We start from the raw sequence: 25,173 nt of genomic DNA, 5'->3' as shown, positions 1-25,173 counted from the left end.
ATTTTTCTGATTGATTTTCCTCAGCTTCCATAAAAATGTGAGTTAAGAGAAAATATTTCAAACCAGGTGGTATGTCTGTCTCGTAACAGCTGTTGTTTTAAACAGGTGAAACGTAACAGCTGATTCATTGCCATCTGCCTCAGTCAGCTGTTTAGCTAGATGCGTGATGTTGCCAGCTGTTTTATACGTGTCTAGTGGAATGTAGTACATAAGTAGGTCTACACAGTATACACATTTTGGTACAATTTTCTTTGTTGACTTTGGAATATGTAAGTAGACATCCCCAACTACTACTCATGGTATATCGCGATAAATCTGCGGCAGTATTTTTTTATTCTACTAGAGTGCAGCTAAAAAACTAAATTTGCCCTCTTAGTTTTTGATACTTCGAAAATAGATTGGATATAAAAACCTTTTGTATCAACAAGTTGTCCTGTAACTTTAGCTTGGTTAATAAGTGTGTGTATACGATACAAATCTGTGATTATCATTGAAACTACGGTAGCTATTTTATTCAATTCTAAACTGCCTACAATCCTTCCATTCAATGCAAATTTCATTCAATCTATTTACAAATAAATAAAGTAGCTGGGGAAAAAGTTAGAGATTAGTCCATAATTCGAAATTGGACCCAGTTTTCAATGAACACTAGCTTTTTAATAAATCGTTCTTTTAAAAGAACAACTTATATAATCAAGGAATGCTTGTACACTCCTTCTTCACTCAAATTTGGGTTTAAATAGTCCCGTTTCACCCCAGTATTAGTTGTAAATATGTAATAATAGTAATAATAACGATACACAACAGTTTGGGAAAAGCGAATAATTAACGGTTTAAATAAATAAAAAGGGTATAATTCCGGCACAGAAAAAGAGGAAAAAATCACTGGAACGTGGACAGACACAAAATTAAGCTTTTTAATATGTGGCTTAATAATGAAAAGTAATACAGGGCAAATAAAATAAAACATGGAATTATTTATTAACTTGTTCCTGAAAAAAAGTCCTTCATGTCTAAATGCATTAAATTGTTTTGAGGATATAATTAAATATTTTAACTCATATTCCCTGCTTATAATCAATTATTGTTAAGCTATTAGTGGTAACAGACTAAGTGGTAATGCAATTGTTTCAAACTATGTTCAACCACTAAGTTCCCCGAACACTCATGTACAGTAGTTAAATTCATCGATTAAATCTATAGTCAAGTAGGTCACTTAATTAATCTATGTACGTGTTTTTGAGGATGTGTATGTATTAATTATTAGTGAACATCCTTCTACATGCAATAAAAAAAGCCTGTATCATCCAGTTTTTTTTACTCCTTAAAACAAACGAATTCCCAACAGGTTATCAAATTCAATCGTCTTTAAGGGTTACTTAGGGTTTAAGGGGGGGGGGGTGTTTGAGAAGTCCTCGAAACCTTAGCAATTATGAACTTTATATACACAGTCCGCAAATAAGTGCATATTTTGAAAATAAATGTATTAATTTTCTTTAAAGGCAGACTCTACGGTTGTATTTAAATATTTAATAATTTAACTGACTTTTCTTGGGCAGTTATATATTTTGTTTCTAAATTGTATTTTGTTTAAAAAGTTCATTATTGTCCAAAAATTAAAACAAAATCCAATTTCTGTGTACCCAAATGTGAAATACATCTTTTTTATTAAATCCTGATTGAAAGCATTTTCTAGGTTTAATTAAATGTTACAATAACGACCTAAGCAAAATATATTGTGATACACTATTTTTTATCAAAATATTAAAAAAATTTATATATTGTATGTAACTTTCAAAATCCCAAAGGTAAAATTATTAATATAAATGCATTACATTACACCTTGTGTATGTATAGTGTTTCATTTACATGTTTCATTGCTGTACGAGTAATCTGAAATTATCTAACATAATCTGCATGGTAAATTAATTAATATATATATTCCAAATTTCCAGAGAGCAATGGGAATTTAACATTTATACTCTGTGCTTTCAAAGGGGTTCACGGATCATCCTACGGGGAACTCGAATATTTCAACATTTCTCAAAGTGGAAAACAACAACATTTCTCCTACAGTGTCTCCTTTAGCATTAAAATTCTAAAAGTTTTTTGATCAAGGAGAAACCCCAATTATATTTTCAAATACTCATAGATGTGTGTACGAATAGTAAAAAACTTATATAAAACATAGGAAGTGCAATACATCAAACAAATATGTATTATTTCATAACACTTTCTCCTATATAGAGTGGTATTGTACCCGATTGTTACACAATTCTCTCGGAGAAACGATTTGTAACACACTGTATTTCAGTCAGTGCCGTGAGTCCATGTTTTAGTATTTATCTTGAATATACAGATAACTAAAACTGTAAATTTCAATATGTACTAACATCTGTAATATTTTATTAGCAAAACTTGATAGCAAGCTCAATACTTGAGACTTATGAAAATTAAATAAAAATGTGCTTTATTCACGAATATTAAATTACTAAATAAAACATTAGAAAGCCCCTACAAAATAAAGTATGCATGACAAAATCTTTGAATAAAATTAGTTTGTCATAGTTGTAGTAATTAACTTTTCGTGGAAGACTTTTAAAACTCAAATTCCTAAGTAGGCAAACGTATGGAATATTTTATCCTTTTTTATTTTCAGTTTGTTTTTTTTTTTGTTAAACCAATTTTAACAGTGTATTAGCAATAGTTAGTGATTTACTGAAAGAAGAAGATTGTAATGCCAAGTACATCTAACAACAAAATGGGTTAAAAATTGTTCAAATTTATTACATATTTTTTACTCAGAAAACAAAAAACAATACAAATAACGTAATAAAAAGTTCTACCAGCTAGTTAAATGCTCTGTTTAGTAATATATGACAAGAGCTTTAACCACATCGCAACTTAATTACTAACAGTTAATTAAATGGCCGTAATTGATAAACGAATAATCTCGTTTGAGCCATAATGACCTGTTTAAACAATTCTGCCTTGCTTCATGACAATATTGCGATTTAATATCTCCAGTCTGGTTTATTAATTACATCTATTTTGAGGATCCTATTAAATTATTTAACGTTTGACATTTCAACCAGGCAAATAATCCAAATTCTAGGTATAATTTAAATTATGTAGGCCTAATTTGTTTGTGATCGCATGTTTACATACCATTGTAATTTTCTCCACTTGTAATTTATTTTTGCAGTAATTAACATTTATTACGTAGAATTTAGTTGAGTGGTAGGTTGATTTTGGCTGGGCATTTTCCATTGTGTATGTTATACATTGTGTAACTTACCAACTAATTCGATATTAGCTCTAGTCATATTGCAGCAAAAACAGTAGTTTTTATTTAGTTCATTGCGGGTCCAAGCAGCGCTTTACTCTCTAGGGAGTAAAGAGTGTTTTTCATCCCTAGGGATTAAAAGTCGGCGGTTGTTAACTCAGTTGTAGATGAATTGAATCTGTTGAAAGTATCCATAGAGTTTTTGAGTTTAACTTATTATGCCTTCTTATGAATAGTTGGACATATCGATGGTATAATACACCAACATAATGGTAATAGACAAAATTTAATAATTTTGATTCCCTACAACAGCTGCTGGTTTGTATTAGCAAAATTGAAAACAAGTTGGAAGTAGTTTTGAGAGGCCATCTTTACATTAACACTATTTTCGTTTTATACTTCGTTTGCTTAAATAATGGTGAAATATAACGAAAAATATAGTTCATCACACGGTTAAAAAGTGTCCTTCAACTCTCACTCAGTGAAACTTGAGAACGGGTCAAGAAAAGTCACTTTCCGCCCTAGTGATGAAATATACTATTTCTAGATAATTTGTTTAGAGAGTTGAACAGCTGTTTGGTAAGTTTCGTTACATCTGTTTGAGTACTTTCTAGAAAGTAGTTTCGTAAAATGGTTAATAGTAATGCAAATTATGTGTTATGTGTTATAAAGAAAATAATTCATGCTGCATTTAGTTAAAGCAAAGTCGATGAAAATAGAAGGTGCGTTTTTAGAGTATAGGCCTATACTTAAAAAAACATTATCTACATCCCCCTCGAATCTTCCGTTTTGGACGCTCATGTTAAAAGTCCCACCAATCGCCAATACTGTAGTATATGTCAAAATGAATCACATTGAAAGTTATGAAGGCAACTGGCCTAGATCCGTAGGTATATGAATAGGCGTATATATATATATTGGCGTAATTAGGAAATAAATAATCAAAAATCTTATATCTGTTAACGGAATAACTTCTCCACGCCTCATCATTTCCGTTTTCTTCATTAAAGACCTACAAACAAGGGTGGATTCCGAACCACTAAGTCACAGCTTTATCACAAAGCCAAACGATTGGTAATATGTATAACGTCTAAGAACAAGTCCATCTGGGTTACTACATCAATAAATCTTCTACATAATTCTACAAGAAATGTAATCCATATTTCATCGTATATATACAGTACTGTGTTTGTCTCATCCCAAACAACTCATTAAGCACGCCGAGAAGGCGTTGAATATGTTTGCTTGTTTGCATTCAGCTTGCTCCGCACAACCGTCGCTTCCTCCATTAACACTGACAGCTATCTGAATGTCAAAGAACAAATATCGCCTTACATAAAGTCACTTCTTCGTTACGTCACTTCGGATTTACTTAGTTCAAAGAAAGTAGCTCTATGGAATGGATTTATACTTTAGTTTCTTATTGAAATATTTTTAGAGTGTATGAAGCGTCGTCTCTTTAATACACTATCCATTCATGGTTAATATTTTAATAAATCGAAAGGAATTGTAGAATGTTCTTACAAAAATAAAAGTAGTAATTACGAAAGTAAATTTTTTTGTATTTGTTATATCCATTCAAACGAGTGTTAAGTTTTTTTTTTGTTGCACGGTCCCATAGTAGGAAAATATTTAACTTTTAAAGTAGTTCACATATGTAGGCTTAAAACTTTGAATACAACCCTAAGCTTAAAATTGTTGAATATATGAAACAATTTCGAATTTTTTTAATGCCAAGAAATCTTTGCCAAGTACAAATACAATGATTCCATCATCGCCCATGAATAATAAAAGAACAATGAATTCGAAATGGCTTTTTGCTTAAAGAAATAGCTCAGATTTGTTATTCATACTTCACACTTAGTTTACTGGTTGAGACAAAACCTACGTAGACTTTTTGGGTATTTAACCCGAATCTGGATAAAATTAATGGTGTAGCAAGGTTGCTAGGGATTGGCGCTATACAGAAATTAATTAACCGATAATATATAAATCAGAGTCCAGTTTTGAACCATATAAGTAATTTAGGAACGAAATAGACAAAATCCTCAGGCCATTTTACTAGGGTTACATACATCAAAAATAGCAAATTCAGAAGACCAAGTGAAGCAGTGTCTTCACAAAACCTATGTGAAACTTTTTCAGTTCTTTAGACTGATCAATTAATTTATCCTACTAATAATATTATAAATGAGAAAGTTTTGATGTATGTATGTATGTATGTTTGTGACAAGTAAACACGAAAAATCCTGGTCAGATTGGACTGAAATTTGGGGTGATGATAGCTCACATTCCCGATTAACATATAGGCATATTGTTATCTCAAAACTCCTTTCAGGCTCCGCCCCAGTGGCTCTGGAGTTTACCTATGTTAACATTATGGGTATTCACATTTAAGAGGAATTAAATAATTTTGTCAGATGATTTGACCAATAAAGTTATTCCATGATATTCAATAGCATTAAAAAGTTAAAAGGTTTACCAACAGGGTGCAACACTATTATGTATTTTTCCATTGTGATGACAGCTAATTTGAAGTAAGCAGCATCAAAAAGCTGTGATACACTATAAAAACTGTCAAAGTAGGATTTTTTACAGTAATGTTTATGTTTTTAATTTAATACATAATTTGTGATTTTGTGTGAATGTATGATAATTTACTTTTTTATATTGTTCAGGTGCAGGGGTAGAATAGAATGGCCATGGTAGATGTGTAATACTATACTGTATATACTATACTATCTGTAATACTATAGCATACCGTAATTATAAAGAACCAAATTCTCTCAAGCCTTATCCTCCCCCATTGCAAACGCAAAGCTAGAGTATAACTGCAATAAGCATTTTATACTTATAAGCCAACCCCGTACGAAGAACGGGTACTCTGCTAGTATAATATATTTTAAGCTTTATCGTATAATATCATGCTGGGCCTATTATATATTATCATCTAATATTTTATTTAAATTTTAAGACACTTATTTAAACAATCTCGCCTTCTTGTATCAAGGTTGTGAAGTGGATGCTGTTGAAATAGATAAATATAATTAATTTAACAGTTTTGGGACATTTTGTACTTTACGCTCAAGGATTGTATGTGTATTGTCTGGAAACCCACCAATAAAGCTGACAAGTGTTTAGAGCGTGGGACTTCGGTCACTGGGGTCCGGGGTTCAATTCCTGCCAAATTACCAATAGATTTATCTAAGTGATAATGCAGCAACCCTTAGGTCTAGCCTGAATGTGAAAAAGAATCCCCGGCTAGTGCTTAGCTTCCTAAGGAAACATTTGATGAAGCTATCAATATCAGGATTAAACCGGCAATCATCTGACTAATAGGCCACACATCTTTACCGCCAAAATTCTCCAAAAGCGCAGCACAAAGAGATTTGAACTGCATCAGTTGATACCCGACTAAGCGTGTCAAATGGGTCCTTTTCGAGAGCATCTTTGTCACGCTATTCTACAATCTGGTTTTTATATCTCGCTTTGCGCAAACTGCATCGTTTACACGATTATTATGCCTTCTTCAGCACAATGGGGAAAGCATTACGATGGTTTTGTCGCATTGCGTAACGCATCACGCGAACGCACGATAAGGAATTATCTAAAGTAACTTCACGCGTTATTCGTGTATTTTCAAAATCTGTCCAAAATAATGCGCATAGCCTATCTTCTGTATTAAGTATTCCTAATTGCGTGAGAAATAATATTTGATTTAATAACATGCTACATACTGTTCTTGTGTTTCATTCATTTTTTCCTCTTTTAGCTTATACACAACATACATCTTTTCAAGAATAATATTTAAGAGGGTTTTTCTTAAAACTACCCTTCAACCGCATAGTATTATTCTGTTTATTTTTATTTGTAGGCCTACTCGCGTATTTTTAAATTCCAACTGTTTTAGTGCTTAGTACAGTTCCTCAAAAGTAAAAGACAACTACTGACCAAATTTAGTATGTAGTTGATTATTACGTTTAAACGTTGAAGCACATTCTAAGAGTGTAGTATTCTATAGCGGAATCTACTTGAAATATTCAAAGCCAGTTCTATTAAACTAAAATTTCAATATCAAGTTTTAGGTTAACAGTTAAACTTTAACAAAATAATATTCTGTAGTATAAAGTTTTTGTTTTTAGTTAACCTGTTCATAACTACAAATTACTACACTACACTGCAAGTCATTTTTAATTTTCAAAGTAAAGTCCACGAAGTGCCTCTAAATGCGGATTGGTATTTAAAGGCAGCCACTTTTCTTTTGTATGATAATACGATTTTGAGAAACATTTCAAACTTTAATCCGCAGACTAATTGAGAAAGTTTTTTCAAAGAAACATTTCAAGTTCACTAACTCATTGTAATCACCTGGCATTGAAGTGTAAACGAAGTTTGCATGAAGTAATGAACAGCTGATTTGCATGGCTGTCCAGCTGCTAATTTTGTCTGCATTGTTTATCACTTGGTAATTAACACCTTTGAGAACTAGTTACCTGTCGGTCACTGATCCCTGAAGTAACTGTTATATTTATGGAACTGTTTGTGCAAATGTCACCAACCACCTACAAGGTTTGAGGGGTTTACCTTAGTGTCAGTGTAAACCTGTAGGTGACATAACATCGAAATGTCAAAGGTTAAGCTAACATTTACTACATAAGAGTTCAAATACACATTTATTTTTTACAAAATTACATGCAAATGTGATAACGATTCTACATTCGGAATGGACAAGAGAAAAATTGGTTTGTGAGTTGTTTTAGGTTTTTATTTGTTTTGATTATTCACTGAGTTTGTTAAACGAAAATTTCAGTCATTGATAGTTTATTTGATAGTGATTTTAGCATAGTTGGTATATTAGATGGATTGAACACCTTTCATCCTGGAGACCCGGGATCAAATATCTGTATTCACCATTGCAATGGTAAATCCGTGACTAGGTGGGATTGAGCTCCTTAAGCTCCCGATCCACTTATTCAGGAAAAAGGACCATAATTTTAAGCGAAAGATTAATCAGCATTTGTATAATCGTCATCGATATTTATCGATTTTCCTTCAAAGGGTACATCAAGAAGTATAAACTTCCAATGACAACAACTTGGTACCTAATACAGAGGTTGGTAAGTTAATTTGACTAATAACAAGGTAAATGAATAAATATATAAATATAAACACGCAATAAATATAAAAAATGACTTAGAATAGTCAAAATTCAAAATTATTTTCTAAAAATAAAATAGCGAAACTGAAATCTTAAATTTAGACAGATTTATTTCAAGGTTTTCTGCAGCTGTATGTTTCCTGCAGATGTTATTTTACATTCATTCTTTAAAATTTTGAAAAATGTTCAACTGTTCCTATTTGTTTTAGGAAAATTCCTCTTTTGAAACTAAAAGACAGTAAATAACAATGAGTTCAAAAACATGTTTAACTATTCTTTTAAGACAATAGTTTGAAAAGAAAACTAAAAATATGCTACAGTATCTCTAGTGTTTGGTATTGACTAACCAAATTAAACACATCATGGAGTCTATCACTTTAAATACTGGGTAGTCGGACTTACGTCAATGGGCATAAGCTAGTATAAAGTATATTAGTTTAATGTAACGAATTATATTCACCAAGACAATAAATTATTAAAGTAATTACATTTTTTACAACGCAAGAATTTATTTAAGGGTGTAAATAGCACTTTTAAATTTTAATAAAATGCTTTTGCACAGTCTACAATAGTATAAAAAACTGCTTCAAAGAACTATTCGAGAGTATATGTGTAAAGTTTTGTATTTTTGTCGTAAGTAATTTTAGTATAATATTGAATTTTGGATATCGTACTTTTCTGGTGCGTATTTGACAAATCTGTTTGAAAGCGAAGGTTGAACGAAAACAGATTAATTTAGTATGAGAGATTAACTTAAGACAAAAACAATATTACGAACCCACTGTAAACTACTTCAGACACAAATTGTGAAATCTGTTAGTCTTGTCCACAACAACAAATCTTGATAGTTTCTGATAGTTTTGAAACATATTGTCGACAAAATTTTAACCAAATAATAATTCATAGCAAGTTTTTTGTATTGTGTAACTTAAATAAAAAAAAAACACACAAATTTATGGTTTATAAAAATTAAGTATTAGAAGTTACGTTGTAAATAAGATGTTTCTGTAATTACAAGTGTAAAGGAAAACGGACAGCAAACTCTAGTTAAGTTTTTTGTAAATTTGTACTAAATATTCGTAAAAAATAAACAATTTTTGTATCTTATCAGAAGTCAAGATATTTTGTTTGAAGTCCGTTGTTGGTGATAGGGTTGTGTCGTTTAAAAGATTTTAGGACGTGTTCTGCCACCTCTTAGTTAAATTTAAGTTTCACGACCTTTTGTTATCATGTTTAAGACCCCGTCTTCATGTGTAAAGGAACCCAACAGATTTCTCCATAAACCGAAGAGTGTCGTAAAAAATAAAATAACACATTTGAACATTGTAAAAGAAATTAGAATGCTCACGTGGGTGTCTTAAGGATTTCAAACTCAAATATTTCTTGGAATCTAAAATTATAGTTTTGGAGTGAGCGTTTAAAAGATTGTGTAGCCTAATCTATGTCGCTAACAAGTGTGTCTGAGTCACAAAAACTGTAGTTAGAGCGACAAAGCATGCTTCCGTTGCTTGTATTAGAATCCCAATTATATCCGCCACGTTAGGAAAGGTGTACGAAATTTCTTCTATCCTATTTGTGAAGTGAGTATTTGGAGCAAAATAGGGATTAAGGCCTAAAAGTAATACTTGCAGCCAAAACATTTCAGAAGGTGTATTTACCACTCACTAATCGCTAATCATTCTATCGATCCTCTCATTTCACGACTTCTTTTGTATAAAAATGTCTTGATGGTTGGCCACTGGATCGTTAAAATTAGCACTAATAGGAAACTACAGCTGTTTCATTCCTTTCATTGGCACATCCTCAGGTTTGTTGAACGCCAGCTTTTCTATAAAATATCCCTCGGAGTTGAGTTCGTCATGGTTTTACGAAAAACATGTAGACATTTACACGCACGAAAACACGCAAAAACATTTACATTGAATTAATGTTTAAATTTTTTTTGGGCTTGTTTTCGTGCTTGTAGATGTCTACATGTTTTTCGTAAAACCATGCCGAACTCAACACCGAGGGATATTTTATAGAAAAACTTGAGTTTAACAAACCTGAGGATGTGCCAATAAAAGGAATGAAACAGCTGTAGTTTCCTTAAACTACCGCGGATCGGAGACAGAGGCCAGGTAACATAAACCTTATTAGTGCTAAAAATGCCTACTCTAACAAACAACCTAACCTCACTCATTGTTGTGAGAAGATATATATTTACCGTTGCCGGTTACTCATCTTTTATACCCCCCAGGAGCTGTAAATCCTTTGCCTGTTGCCAAGGCCTTGTGAAGCAAGCCTAGTGAGTGAGCGTAGTCTACGTGGATTCTAGAGTAGGCAAACCATTGTAAGCACATCTTTTATCCCACAGCATCCCCCACGCTTTCCTGTACTTACAAAAGTCTTGTGAAACCAGAAACACTTGCTTAACTCGGGAGATGAGTCAATATAGCGATGCATTAAGTATCTCCAAGAGTTTACTATCAACAATGTATTTGATAGCAAATTCTTGGACATAAGATGTTGTTCGAAGGTTTATTGCAGGCAATTTCCATCACGATTGTAAAATACCCCCGCCGCAGCAAACCTGCAGACTAAGCGAATTTCAACTTGTCTGATTACATTTTTACTAAAATATTTCCATAAATAAGACATATTTATTCCCTATTTAAATAACATGATATTTAACGAGTGCTTAGGTTTGCTGCTACGGGGAAGGTAAAAAGTGTTTTTTGACCATATGTCAATAGTATAGGATGAAATAAATAAATTTGCCAAATTTTATCAATATATATCCATAAACAAGTAAACTACAACAATTTTCATTTTCTCCATAAGAATAACATGGGAATTTTAAATTACACTATTTTTTAATTTTCTCCGTGACCGTTAGGCATACAACAGCGCTTCAATATACTAAATTATTTCTTTTTTTAAGCTCTACAAAACCGTTTAGGAAGAAATTGCAAATTTTTTGTTTTTAGGGTCAAAAATGGGAAAACCCCATTTTTACCCCATAAAACCCCCCATAAACCCCCGTTCCCATGGTCCGATTATGCTGGATCGCGAACTCGTTCGAATAAACGTAGGATTACACGTTTGTACCAAATTTCATCAAAATCGGATCATTTTTGCTCGAGTTATCGCGCTAACGGACACATATATAAATATATATATATATATATGAATTTAAACGGATGGTGTTTTTGGTCTCTAGGGACCTCAAAACGAAAAAGTAAATCGGTCCCGGGTCCAGGTCTTACCATGAGTACTACGGTAATAGCTTATTCCCTATATGGGAAATTCGCTAAAACAAACACAACGTTTTGGGATCTGGAATCTGATCCCGTCCTCAGGTAAAAAAACTTAACTAACACATTACAACTAACAATACACAAACGCCCAACCTAAGTTGGAATACTTAATACACTACAGAAGGTAGCAGTAAAAAAATATGCACTGTATAGCAGTCATGATACAACATGCAAATAATAACTAATCACAAAACACCTGAATCTATGAAAGGTGTAACGTAAAAAGCTCACACAATAGAACACTAATAGTACCGTTCGCAATGACTCCACCAATGAGACTGAAGCAACAGTGTTTGTGTATTGTTAGTTGTAATGTGTTAGTTAAGTTTTTTCACCTGAGGACGGGATCAGATTCCAGATCCCGAAACGTTGTGTTTGTTTTTTACAATCGTGATGGAAAATGTCCGCAATAAACCTTTGAACAAAATTGAACTCGCCATCACCACCAATGAACTTCAAACATAAGATGTATTGGGAAGAGAGGCAGAGAAGTAAAATATCGTGGTTGTTATGCGTTTTTTTTTTTTTTTTTTTTTTTTGTTTTTTTCTATGTCTTATTGTATACTTCCTCTGGAAGCCTCTTCTTTTTGTGCACATATAGAATATAGTATATATTACCATGCATGCTGCAATAATTCTGAGTATATTAAATGCACAAGGCTATGTGATTATACATTCTGTAATAGTTCTGAGTATATGAAATGCACAAGTTTATATATTATACATTCTGTAGTTCTGAGTATGTGAAATACACAAGCTATAAGGTATTTGCTTCGTAAGTATCGACGTTAACAACATGTAATCAAAGTTTTACTGATGCTCTTTATGACACTGACAATGAATCAACAATGAAAGATCTCCTATAAAGATCTTTTGTATCAAGTAAACATACAATACAGTATACATACAATATAAATAGTTCATGTAAAACAGATATTAGACATATACGGTTTATAAACTTGGCGCAACTCTTAGCGATCCTTAATATTTGAAAATGTTTTGAAACTTTAGTATTGCGGATAAAAATTTCTCCCAAGAAATTGGTGGCCAACCAATTTACCACCGTTGTAAATAGGATGAATTTTAACACTCTATCTTGAATTTGCATTTCTCTGTTATTATATTGAGACAGTTACGTTACGTAACTCCATTAACGTTTCTCCTTTTCTGTATGCATTTCCTCCAACTAGTGAAGGAAAGTGGACTTGTGTGAAAGGAGGCAAGTGGTTCACTCTGACGGATATGGAAGATGGAACCCGGCCAAGTGGGGCGACGGCCTTGATAGAGCATAGAGCACGACGAGCACCCGCACACGGAATAGAGCATAGAGCAAGGAAAAGAGTTTAGAACACTTGAAAAGCCTTAACTTAGCAGCCATAGAGCATAGACTTCGTGATGGAACCCGGCCAAGTGGGGTGGCAGCCTTGATAGAGCATAGAGCATGACGAGCACCCGCACACGGAATAGAGCATAGAGCAAGGAACAGAGATTAGAACAAGGAATAGAGTTTAGAACACTTGAAAGCCTTACCTTAGCAGTCATAGAGCATAGACTTCGTGATGGAACCCGGCCAAGTGGGGCGGCGGCCTTGATAGAGCATAGAGCACGACGAGCACCCGCACACGGAATAGAGCATAGATCAAGGAACAGAGAGTAGAACAAGGAATAGAGTTTAGAACACTTGAAAGCCTTACCTTAGCAGTCATAGAACATAGACTTCGTGATGGAACCCGGCCAAGTGGGGTGGCAGCCTTGATAGAGCATAGAGCATGACGAGCACCCGCACACGGAATAGAGCATAGAGCAAGGAACAGAGATTAGAACAAGGAATAGAGTTTAGAACACTTGAAAGCCTTACCTTAGCAGTCATAGAGCATAGACTTCGTGATGGAACCCGGCCAAGTGGGGCGGCGGCCTTGATAGAGCATAGAGCACGACGAGCACCCGCACACGGAATAGAGCATAGATCAAGGAACAGAGAGTAGAACAAGGAATAGAGTTTAGAACACTTGAAAGCCTTACCTTAGCAGTCATAGAACATAGACTTCGTGATGGAACCCGGCCAAGTGGGGCGGCGGCCTTGATAGAGCATAGAGCACGACGAGCACCCGCACACGGAATAGAGCATAGATCAAGGAACAGAGAGTAGAACAAGGAATAGAGTTTAGAACACTTGAAAGCCTTACCTTAGCAGTCATAGAGCATAGACTTCGTGATGGAACCCGGCCAAGTGGGGCGGCGGCCTTGATAGAGCATAGAGCACGACGAGCACCCGCACACGGAATAGAGCATAGATCAAGGAACAGAGAGTAGAACAAGGAATAGAGTTTAGAACACTTGAAAGCCTTACCTTAGCAGTCATAGAGCATAGACTTCGTGATGGAACCCGGCCAAGTGGGGCGGCGGCCTTGATAGAGCATAGAGCACGACGAGCACCCGCACACGGAATAGAGCATAGATCAAGGAACAGAGAGTAGAACAAGGAATAGAGTTTAGAACACTTGAAAGCCTTACCTTAGCAGCCATAGAACATAGACTTCGTGATGGAACCCGGCCAAGTGGGGCGGCGGCCTTGATAGAGCATAGAGCACGACGAACACCCGCACACGGAATAGAGCATAGATCAAGGAACAGAGAGTAGAACAAGGAATAGAGTTTAGAACACTTGAAAGCCTTACCTTAGCAGTCATAGAACATAGACTTCGTGATGGAACTGATAAGATTCATTAGAGCAACTCATATCTATGTTCAAAAGGATAAAACACAATAATTTCCAACACCCTATAATTTTGAAAATGCTGAAATTTAATAGATAAATTTGTCATTATCATGATAAATTTAATTACTTCTGATCTCATTTGAAACACAACTAAATAATTTCCCCATTCATCTTTTCTTACAACTCCTTTTGTTCATTATAATGTATGATAGCTAGCATAGACTCTGTAATATTACTATTACTATTATTATACTGGATAGAGTATTGAACAAAATATAGAGATTGGTGTACACTCTAAAACTGCGGTAAAACATAGACAAAAAGGCGATGCATAGCTAAGTGAGATGAATCTAGATATAGATAATATATCCAGGGATAAGCACAATTTTTGCTGCTAAGCGTCTACAAATTAAGGGATGAAACTATGATGCAGGAGCAATTTAAAGATATCAAGGTCAGAAGAAGTATGTAGAAACATGTAGAGAAAACTTGGGCTTAAAAGGTGGGTACTATGAAATTATTTATGTCTAAACACAGGGATGTAAAAGAGAGATTGAACAATACAGTATCAGGTTTAGAGGACAAATCAGAGATAGAGCATAGAACAGAAATTGCAGACCTCAAATAAATAGATATCAGCGATTACACAACATCAACAAACAAAGAATATCGTATTCACAAGAATTACAAAATTTTTAATACTATTAGTATCATAAGACAATGATTAAGACTCTCCCTAGTAGGTTGTATGTGAGGTTATGTGTCATTCTCAGCAGGTGCGGTTGTGACACAGAGTGTCGACATTGTGAATCGTGGCTCTGGCTTAGTCACTGTCTTCTGAGACAGATGCTGGGATGGACTAAGAGACTACTAAACCAGTGTTTGAAACTATTAGTATTCTTTGCAGATGGTGACCTACAGTAGTATTGTTGAGTCTCCTTCAGAGAGGTTTTGGGTGTTGTGTGAAGTGTTGAAGTTAGTAAAACTCACAAAGATATCGTGATTGATTTCTCTAATTTTGAGAGAGTTAACATTTTGATATGAGTTAGCAATGAGATAAGCCACTCATCATACACTCTCCGTTCAACCTTGGCTTAAAATACCTACCTTCGTATGGTCACCATTTCAAGTAAAAGTATAATAACTGTTACCAGATTTGGGTCTTTTCAAGGAATTTAATGATTATTGTTGTGGATGTGCATGAACAATCCTAATTTTAAGAAAGATTTGTGAAAGTTATAATTGTAATCCAATATTCGAACACGAATTAGAGAGGAATTCTGATTTTGAGGAAAGTCCAGAAAAAGCACTCAGTTTTCTAAGATACCTGAATTGTGAGTAGTAAGTCTGCCCTTTTTGCCTGCTTCGAAGATTTTTCCTAAGGCGTGAGGAGATGGAAGAATAATAAGGGTATGCGAAATTTGTTAAATTCTTCCTAAACACCAAAGCTGCTAGAGTGACCTTCTGAATAACACACCTACTAACTTCTTACGTTAACTTCTTCGTCACTTTTTTGCGAAAATTCCTCACAAAGTCCTTATCAACTCATATGAGCTACAGCATCAACTCAAATGACATTGGCACTGTTATTTTCAAAGTTGAAAAGTTGTCAAACATCCCACCCACTTTGGCCTGCTACAAATATGTTGTTCAGTACGTGTTCAAAGATCAGTGAGGGTAGGGACAATTTTTCGAATTTTTCTCATCAAGTACACATTTGAGACAAATCCATATACACATCAGTGTTCACACTAGAACAGTTGATGATGATGATGTCTGCGATGATTTCTGCGGTTGTCAGTTGAGTGATCATCGTCAGTAAGGAGATACATCGTCACCTTGTACCTACTCAGTTTGACGTTAACGGTTTGCTGTCGTGACTCTTTCAGCACCGCAGAAGATGAGATTACTTTACGGTAAACCTCGACAGATAAGAAATATTGCTGATCTAACTGTTCATACAGTCCTTGGGTTGGGTTTCCTTCTTGATTACTCTGTTAATATTCTATCCAGCTGAATATAATTAATAGATAAAAACCTAATAAATATATAATTTTGAAGACGTAAGAAATTATCTATACAGCCCAGCATTTAATTTTGTTTTAAAGAAGAACATTCTCGAAGGGCCCTTTCACATATTTTACTACAATAATATATGTTCTCCCATGATTGATGTTTCTGTGATATAACAGATGATCCTAATACAATAAGTTGTAATTTTATATACCTTGGTAAATGGTTGACGAGTTTGGTATAAATTAGTAATTTTTATCTGCACACATTATCGAGGACTTAATTATATTACCATCATACACTTGGACTTTGAATACACTTGAATAAGTTCACGAGCCAGGAAGATCCTGGGAACAAAATGCTATAAAGTTTTTAAATTTGCAAAATTTTGTTTTTAAATTTTCACTTTTAAACATTAAAACTACTTCCACTGTGTAGAACTTCAAATAAAATAAGTCGTATAAATTGAAGCGTTGTCGTCCGATTTAAGGGTACGGAGGAAATTTAAAAACTATACATTAAAAATGTTCATGTTATTCTTATGGAGAAAAGTAAATTTTTGTAGTGCTTGCTTGGGGTTACTTTGTGATACAACTTTACAAATTTGTTAAATAAACATTTTACAAAAACATCCTTTCCCTTTTCTGTAACAGAAAAAAATAGGTACTATTTAAAACAAATTTTAATTGAATTGGAAATAAAAAATATTAAGGAAATACTTTATTTATAACTTTTAGTATTTATTATTATACTTTATTAGGTAATATTAAGTAAAAATTCAATTAGACAAATGTAATTTTGCTTAGTCTGCAGGCTTGCTGTGGTGGTTTTATTTAATAGTTAGCATACTTTGCAGCAAGGGATACGAGATGCAAGAACATGACAAACTTTTAAATATTTTAAAAGGTTTTCGGAATTGGTTAAAAATAGCTTCAACCAATATATTTCTGCTCTGAGTGTTAAACGCGTAACGAGTCTCCACGAGCCAATGATTGGCAACGAAGTGGATTAGAGGGAATTGTAGCGCCAATAGCAATAATCGGTTTAATTCAGCAATAGCCGTGCTTGATGAAATTCAAGGGCCTCTTACGTAACATTTACAGTGGTCAGGTGGCTTGAAACTAAAGGAATGGTTTAATACTGTAAGATCTAAATCATTGACTGTTTATTGGACTCTTATCCCTTAATTCACAACTATTTAACATTATAGTGTGCTGATCAATACAAGTGTATTGACATATTTATTATATTAAGTCATATTTTAAAATATTGAAACAGTACTATGAAGGAAACATTTCATCCTCATGTTCAAGTTGTAGAAAATAATATTGAGATGTATACTGAAAGTACTGCAGGAAAAACCGTCATACCAGCTATTGTACATTTTTCAAGTAACATGACTTTTTTACCATAGAATGTTTTGTTTCCACATCAATTATCATATCAACCAATTGTTTAACTAATATTGGCTGGATTCACACACCAGCAAATAGTTTTGCACATATTTATAAAAAAATTGCCTTAGGTCCAATTGAAAATCTGGCTTAGATTGGCCAGATTATAATTTATAACATTGCAAATTTTACGATGGTTGTAAAATAAGTCAAAAGCAACACATAAAATATATTATTATATTCAAAACATAGTTTTCCACACGAACGATTTAAACATACTTGATCGTTCTCTATAGATTTTTAATTTTTTTTAATAAAATCAAAAAATTTTCTTATTCGATCCAAAGCTTATAATTACAATTAATAACATCCAAAAATGTTTTTCATGATGAAACTAATTCCGATATTCTAGTTGAGCAAGACAATAGATATGATTATAAATTTTTGTTAACAGTAAGTATGAATATCTAAATATTTGCAACTGCTCCTCTAAGAATTGTCATTGAATGTCGATAACAGCATGTTACACTAACCGACTATTCAACTTACACATAGCTATCTGTAATCAATGCCATCTAAATGGTATCACAGCCTCGGTGATCACGCCGGGAGTGAATTGGTGCGATTACACGGACAGTTATCTGCGAGGCTCTCAAGTCACGCGGAACTACTGGAGCGGCTCAAGTCACGGAAACGGTCCAAACCGTAGCACAGAACGGCATAGAGATCGTTGACTAACACCGTCTGACAGACGGACAGATCTCGACTGGGTTACGGAACAGTTCCTCTTGGCAGGATAGTGGTTATTAAAGTACTACGTGATTTTGAATAAACCGTTTGTTTTAGTGTATTTCCATAAAAAAATTCAATGGTATTCAATTTATTTGAGAATTGGTATGAAGACCTATTAATTATTAATTGGCTCAGGGTCTATGTCAACCAAAACTTAGGTACTTTGGTATTATACCGATAACACTTAAATTTGTTAACCTTAGTTAAATTTAGGTTATGGTAGGTTAGGTAAGGTTTTCTTCCAGTTATCTTATCCTATCCTAATCTAATCTAGGTGTGGTAACCTAACACAATTTAGGTGTGGTTGGTATAATACCAAAGTACCGAAAATTAGTATGATTCAATGTGAGGATAGGCGAATCAATAGCCTTTTATGTACCGTTTTAATTCATTATTTTCGTGTCAATATATGTTTAATTAATTTTTATTGGCCTGTAGTGACAGAAAACTGAAGGAATTTTTTTTTGTGAATAATTCAAAGAAGGTGTTTATTAGTGTTTACACATTTCCAAACTTACCTTGTTAATGATAATTTATTTTTGTAAAAAAATACAACCGACTTCAAACGCTCTAAAAAGAATGAAATAATTTCAATAAAGTAAACTTTTGTATTAGGCATGCTCACGTATTTTAAGTCGGCGCGGCTCTATGATGATTTTTGATACAAAATTGAAAGAGGGTGTCCATATTGCAGGTGACTATCTATAACTAAAGGTGTTAATCTGCATGTCTTTTTCATAGTTATGCGTTAAGTGTTATTTTATTACCGTAATCAGAGATCGGCATTAGAGTGGTATTAACGATTATCTTTAAAAATCGTATAACGCATTTAAATGTTTTTTAATTTGAATAGTAACGTTTTAATACTAAACTAGCTTCTTTTCCCTATCATAATATCAAACTAAATTATTTTCCTATTCATATAGAACATTTGTGTGTGTTATTTTCATAATGCATTTATTCTGAAGTAGGCCTAAACATAAAATACAAGAAGATATTTCCTTTAATATATAAACAAAACAGTTCAGTATGTTTTTTTTATATATTTATGTTAAGTTATCCAGCTACTATTTATTAATTTTCAAAATACACACACAATATTTAGTTTCAATCATATTTGCAGTTTAAGCCGCACCGACTTGAAATACGTGAGCATGCCTAATACAAAAGTTGACTTTATTGAAATTATTTCATTCTTTTTAGAGCGTTTGAAGTCGGTTGTATTTTTTTACAAAAATAAATTATTTCATGATTTTTAGTGACTGTATAAGTTTTTATATATTAAATACTTGAGGATTTTTTATAAGCAAAACTGTTTGACACAATCAAAAGTTCCACAGAACAATCATTATTTTAAAACTGCTTGAGTCACCTGTTCAGGTTACATAATCAATGGGTATGAAAATAAACATTTTTAGATATTCCTTAAGAAGGAAAGAGTTGTCCATTACATTAGGCCTAATGAAAAACTAATTGTCTTTTCTAGATACATTGACATGTCAGACATCATCGTTTCCTGCAATCGGTGTACTTCTACATTATAAAAAGAAATACAGTAACGTCTCAAGCCTTATAGAATGAAAGTTATTCCTCAGCTACCAGCACTAAAAAATCCCTCAAAAGTGGAAAATTGGTCGTTAACACGTATAGTACCTTTGGAAAATATTATATAAAAGATTGGTTCAGCTTAAAGTGGTGTAAGTCATGTAGGCTACATAAGGGAAGCAATTAAGGTGTACATTGTTGGGGGTTTTGTTTGCTCAAGATATATATATCATCTTCCTCTAGGACTTTCCAAAGCAGGCATAATAGTATTGATATGATATAGTAACTGGGTAGAGAATATTAATAAACATTCCACATCTGCAAATGAAATATGTATATGAAAGATTGGTTCAGCTAAAAGTGGTGCAAGCCATGTAGGTGGTTTTGTTTGATCAAGATATAGCCTAGTCGAAATTGCAAATCATCTTCCCCTAGGACTTTCCGAATCAGGCATAATAGTATTGATATGATATAGGCCTAGTAACTGGGTAGAGAATACCAATAAACATTCCACATCTGCAAATGCATGTTTAGTAATTAAAATATTTATCACTTTTAAGACAATTGACGATTATGCACTGTCACACTTCTTCGGTCGTGTAAGGAATAATTGCATTTAATTTATATTTAGACCTGTTTTACGAATGCTTTGGTTTTCACAATACACCTTTATTTGTCAATATCATACAGCTATTCACTGAAACATATATGTTTTTGTAAGTCAGAATATTCAATACTAATAACAGAATTACTGTATACACAAATCAGGTCAAACGTTAAAATACATTTTTTATAGTAACCAAAACAAAATGCATTTTTCTCAATGTAATTCAAAGGCTCCATGGCAAGAAATAGTTTATTGATCAGTGAAGCAACTGTTTTATGAAGAATTGTCTGTAGCTTCATTTAAATGGTTTCAACTAACAGCTGTAAGAATGTTATTATTATTTATTGCCTTCTCTGCACAAATGTAAACAAAACAAATGTTGAATATTTAAGGTTTTCAGAATATTTCACCGAAACAAATATTATACTTAAACATAATATATAAGGTACCAAATAGAAATTCTCCTGGTTATTTTGGTGGTGGAACCACACTGATCGGTAAAAGAATCACAGAGAAATTGGTGAACATACATAGAAAAAAAAAACATCGCCACAAACAAATTGAGAACCTCCTCCTTTGTTGGTAGTGGGGAAGTCGGTTAAAAATACATGTTTCCTCCTTGCCAAGAATATTCTCATGCAACTTAAACTGTTGATATACTACTGGGAAATGGGTATTTCATTTTTACTAGCCAGTTTAGAAGAGAAAGAGTTTCATTTGAGCCTCTGTAGAATGCAGCAAACTACTAGCTGTAAAACACAGTTCCCATTCCAATACAGCTGGATTTTGGTGTTTTTTACTACACTAAACTTTAAAACCATTTTTACTTTAAACTTCATACCTAATGTCCCCAACAACAATTATAGTCTGCAACAAAAACACAAGAGAACGCACTCTAATCAATGTTATCTTTTAGCAAATAAGCTGATATAGCTAGTTCGCGTGGTGGAAGGAAAATACATAGGTGTGCTACTCCCATCATATTCTGACGTCACTCAGATTGCAAACAAAAGATTACCCGATTGTAAGTGTTAATTAGTATTTGTTTTGATTTGGTTGCTATTGTATTTAAAATGAACACATTCAACTATTTTGAAAACATTATAAAAACAATAACAATCAAATCAAAACAAATACATACTAATTTGACAGTTACAATCAGGTAATCTTTTGTTAGCAATCTGAGTGACGTCAGAATATGACGGGAATAGCACACCTATGTATTTTCCTTCAACCATAGCTAGTTTGTATAGATTGGATGTTTTCTCCGTCATCCAAAGTCAATGATGTAACTTAATTCAGTATAATATAGTTCACCCCTCGAGTGAAAGTGGGTCTACATTGTGCATTTCGTGCACGACTAATGCAATGTCCACGAACTGTCGCTCGCTCGGCACGACATTCAACTAATGATCCTTGAAGAACAGGCAGGTGCCTACATTTATATTTTCATAACATTTCACGAAATTTAAACCATAACAACTCATTCTACGTTTCATTCTCATCAAAATTGAAGTGTAAGTGTCTCTAGTGTGCTGACAAGCCCCTTTCAATTGGGGGAGCGAGCTGGCGTAGTGGTTAGAGCGCGGGACTTCAGTCCCTGAGGTCCTGGGTTCGATCCCCGCCAAGTCACCTATGGATTTTATCTAAGTGATAATGCCGCAACCACTAGATCTAACATTAAGTAATGTGAAAAACGATCCCAGGCTCGTGCCTAGCGTCCTAGGACAAAAAAAGTCCCTTTCAATTAATACTAGGTAAAGGTCCTAAATTCTTCATAGAAGAACATCGATTGGGCATACAAGGGAGTATGCTTAATCTATGATTACAGCCTCTTTCACTTGCTGCAGATGTTTGCCTTTTAAAATTAAATGGTATTTTTTTCTTGCAACTTTTATTGGTATTACAAATTTTCTCTATTCACCAATTTATCTTGCAAAGCAGATTTGTGATCCTTCCTTTCTTCTATTCTTATACAATTTTAGTTCATATCCGGAATAAAACTAGGATTGTTTTGAATAGTCTATGAGTGTTTTCGTACATACTGTTACACCTAAGGAGAAATAGTTAATATTTCAAAAATTAAAAGAATTTGTATTACAATCTCGGCTAAAAACAAATTATCTTAGTCATTAAAAAAGCTACACAAGACATCACACTCAATCACACTCATCCCAAAATCATATTTAATTAATATTTTGGTTGATTAAACCCTATAACTTACATACCCAGTCCGAAAAACAGTGATATTAGACAATGAGTGTGGATTGGAGTTAAGTGCCTTGAGTTGCTATGTTACTAGCTTTTTCAGCAACAAAATTTATGACAAGCACTTTGGATTTTCTTCAGCTATGATTCTTATTCGACCCACATAGATGATGTGGCAGATAGCACTGCAATCTGTGAAAGACATCAACGCGCGGTAGTCATGAAGTCGCATGGTTTACAGACTTTGGGAAACGGGGCACAAAATCACGCATACAGTTGTACATAGATTTGCAGATCTTCTCACAACTCTAGTTATCTTTCACCATAACCACTGTTTTGTGTTCTCATACTTAGCAAGACTCATATTTATATTTCTCACACATTTCTCTTAAACAGTCTGTTAAGTGAATTTTAAACTGAATGTTTTCTGTTGCAGACATCCAAGTTTACAGACTGTTTCCGGGTATGTTGTTTGTTTGTCTGTTTGCTTATTCGCTTTCTTAACAATTGATTCGATAATTTCAACTAAAAATGTTTACACTAACTTTTATTTAGTACAACAGTTACACAAATTATATAATTAATTAATAACACTTTATTTAATACAAACTTTGAATTGCAATTTTCAATCAGTTCAATTTTGTATTTTTGTACAATAATAATGACAGTAAAAATGTTTATTTGAATCTTATCGTTCATTATAAAAGTTGGGTATTATAATCAAACTACCTAACAAAAACGTATTGCTACTAATAAAATTGCTTTAAGGCCACCCTAATGTTTATATACTTATAAATTGCTATAATGCTGCTATTTATTTACCTTGATAACAAAAAACTATACATAGTATAGTTTAGTATAGTATAGTAAAGTGAACAAAATCTAAAACAAAATACCTTCTATTGCAAAGGATTTAGTCATAGGCCTGTGCGTGGACTCGATTTGCGATAATTATTAATTAAAATGGGAAGTCGAAAAAATGTATAAGAAAATTTTACAAAAAAATAATTCGTTAAGTGTTCATAGGTGTTCATATATTAGTCTAAACATATCCTTTAATGCGTACGTATTTGTAAAGTTAATATATTCCATTACGCTAATGTCTACATTTTACTGCAGCACCTTAATCAAAAGAGTACACATATAAATTGGCATTTTAGATGTTTTATTGGTCGGTAAATTTGTATAATTTTCATAGCCTTCATCTCCTTGTCTGTGACGCACTAAAATAAATATTGATGTAATATTTATGTACAGTGTAATTTGTTATTTAGCTTACAATGCTAGTAAAAAATAAAATATCGCGTTACCTCAATCCCTATATTTAAGACAATGTCATATTTAACTTCAATGTGAATAGAGGGTGAGTAAAGAATATAATTAGATGACCACTGAGCTACAACTAAAATACAACTGGAGGTAGCACTGACTCTGCTGGAAAATCGAGACGCTGTAATTTTGTTAGGTTTGTACCAATTAGGAGAATTAGCTCATTGGCTTAAAATGTATCAAGTTTAGTACTATGTACTTTATCCCCTAGTAAACCAACGTGGTCTCGCAATTCTCTCATCGATTTAATAAGCCTAATCTTCAAAAACAGTTTTGCATAGCTTCAAATTAACAATGGTCTATTGATAAAGCTTCTTATCTAAACCATGTTTAATTTATTTTCTTCCTAACCCCACACCAAAGTTTCTTCATCCACTCGTGACATTGAGGCTAACAATTCCACTTCTTCAGCCAGAACCTACTTGCTAAACTAACCTGTGGACCGAGACTCCCAACGTTTCTTTTACCTACTTGTTTAAAACTATCAGACAGCCGTGAAATCAAACCTTTTTGGGCCGTTGTTTTCGCTGATCGGATAATCTTGATTGTCTGAAGAAACCTGGTAATTTACACGGAACTAGATCATGACCTGATCGAATTTACATGAAACCAGTTCAAGCCATGAACGATCTGGCTATGACCGATCACGCTTCAATTATGCATGCTTAATGTCATTGGTAGTTTCTTGCATACGATGACCCCTGCAGTTTATATTGCACTCGAAGACTGTTGAAATGGCATTTCAATCTATGCTAATTCAACAACACGTAAACTTGGATGATTCTAAGATGTTAATTGTCTGTGAAGCGGATAGTGGTCACCT

General features: G+C 33.5%; 1 protein-coding gene across 2 annotated transcripts in view; it reads left to right on the top strand.

Moving 5' to 3' along the window:
• Positions 1-25,173, top strand: part of LOC128990201 (atrial natriuretic peptide-converting enzyme) — a 104,306-nt gene that overhangs the window by 17,554 nt on the left and 61,579 nt on the right. The window contains exon 2 of one of the 2 annotated variants that reach the window (XM_054412493.1): positions 23,458-23,484. The exons of the other annotated variant lie outside the window; for it this stretch is intronic. Coding sequence (XP_054268468.1) covers positions 23,458-23,484 — 27 coding nt within the window. The remainder of the gene's footprint in view (positions 1-23,457; positions 23,485-25,173) is intronic. 2 annotated transcript variants of the gene reach the window in all.

The sequence above is a fragment of the Macrosteles quadrilineatus genome, unplaced genomic scaffold, assembly GCF_028750875.1.
Source record: "Macrosteles quadrilineatus isolate MER2022 unplaced genomic scaffold, UCM_ALF_1.0 Scaffold_1__1_contigs__length_201487025, whole genome shotgun sequence".
In the NCBI taxonomy this organism is placed as follows: domain Eukaryota; kingdom Metazoa; phylum Arthropoda; class Insecta; order Hemiptera; family Cicadellidae; genus Macrosteles; species Macrosteles quadrilineatus.
Note: the sequence above shows the minus strand (reverse complement) of the source record. Positions and strands in the feature narration are given on the sequence as shown.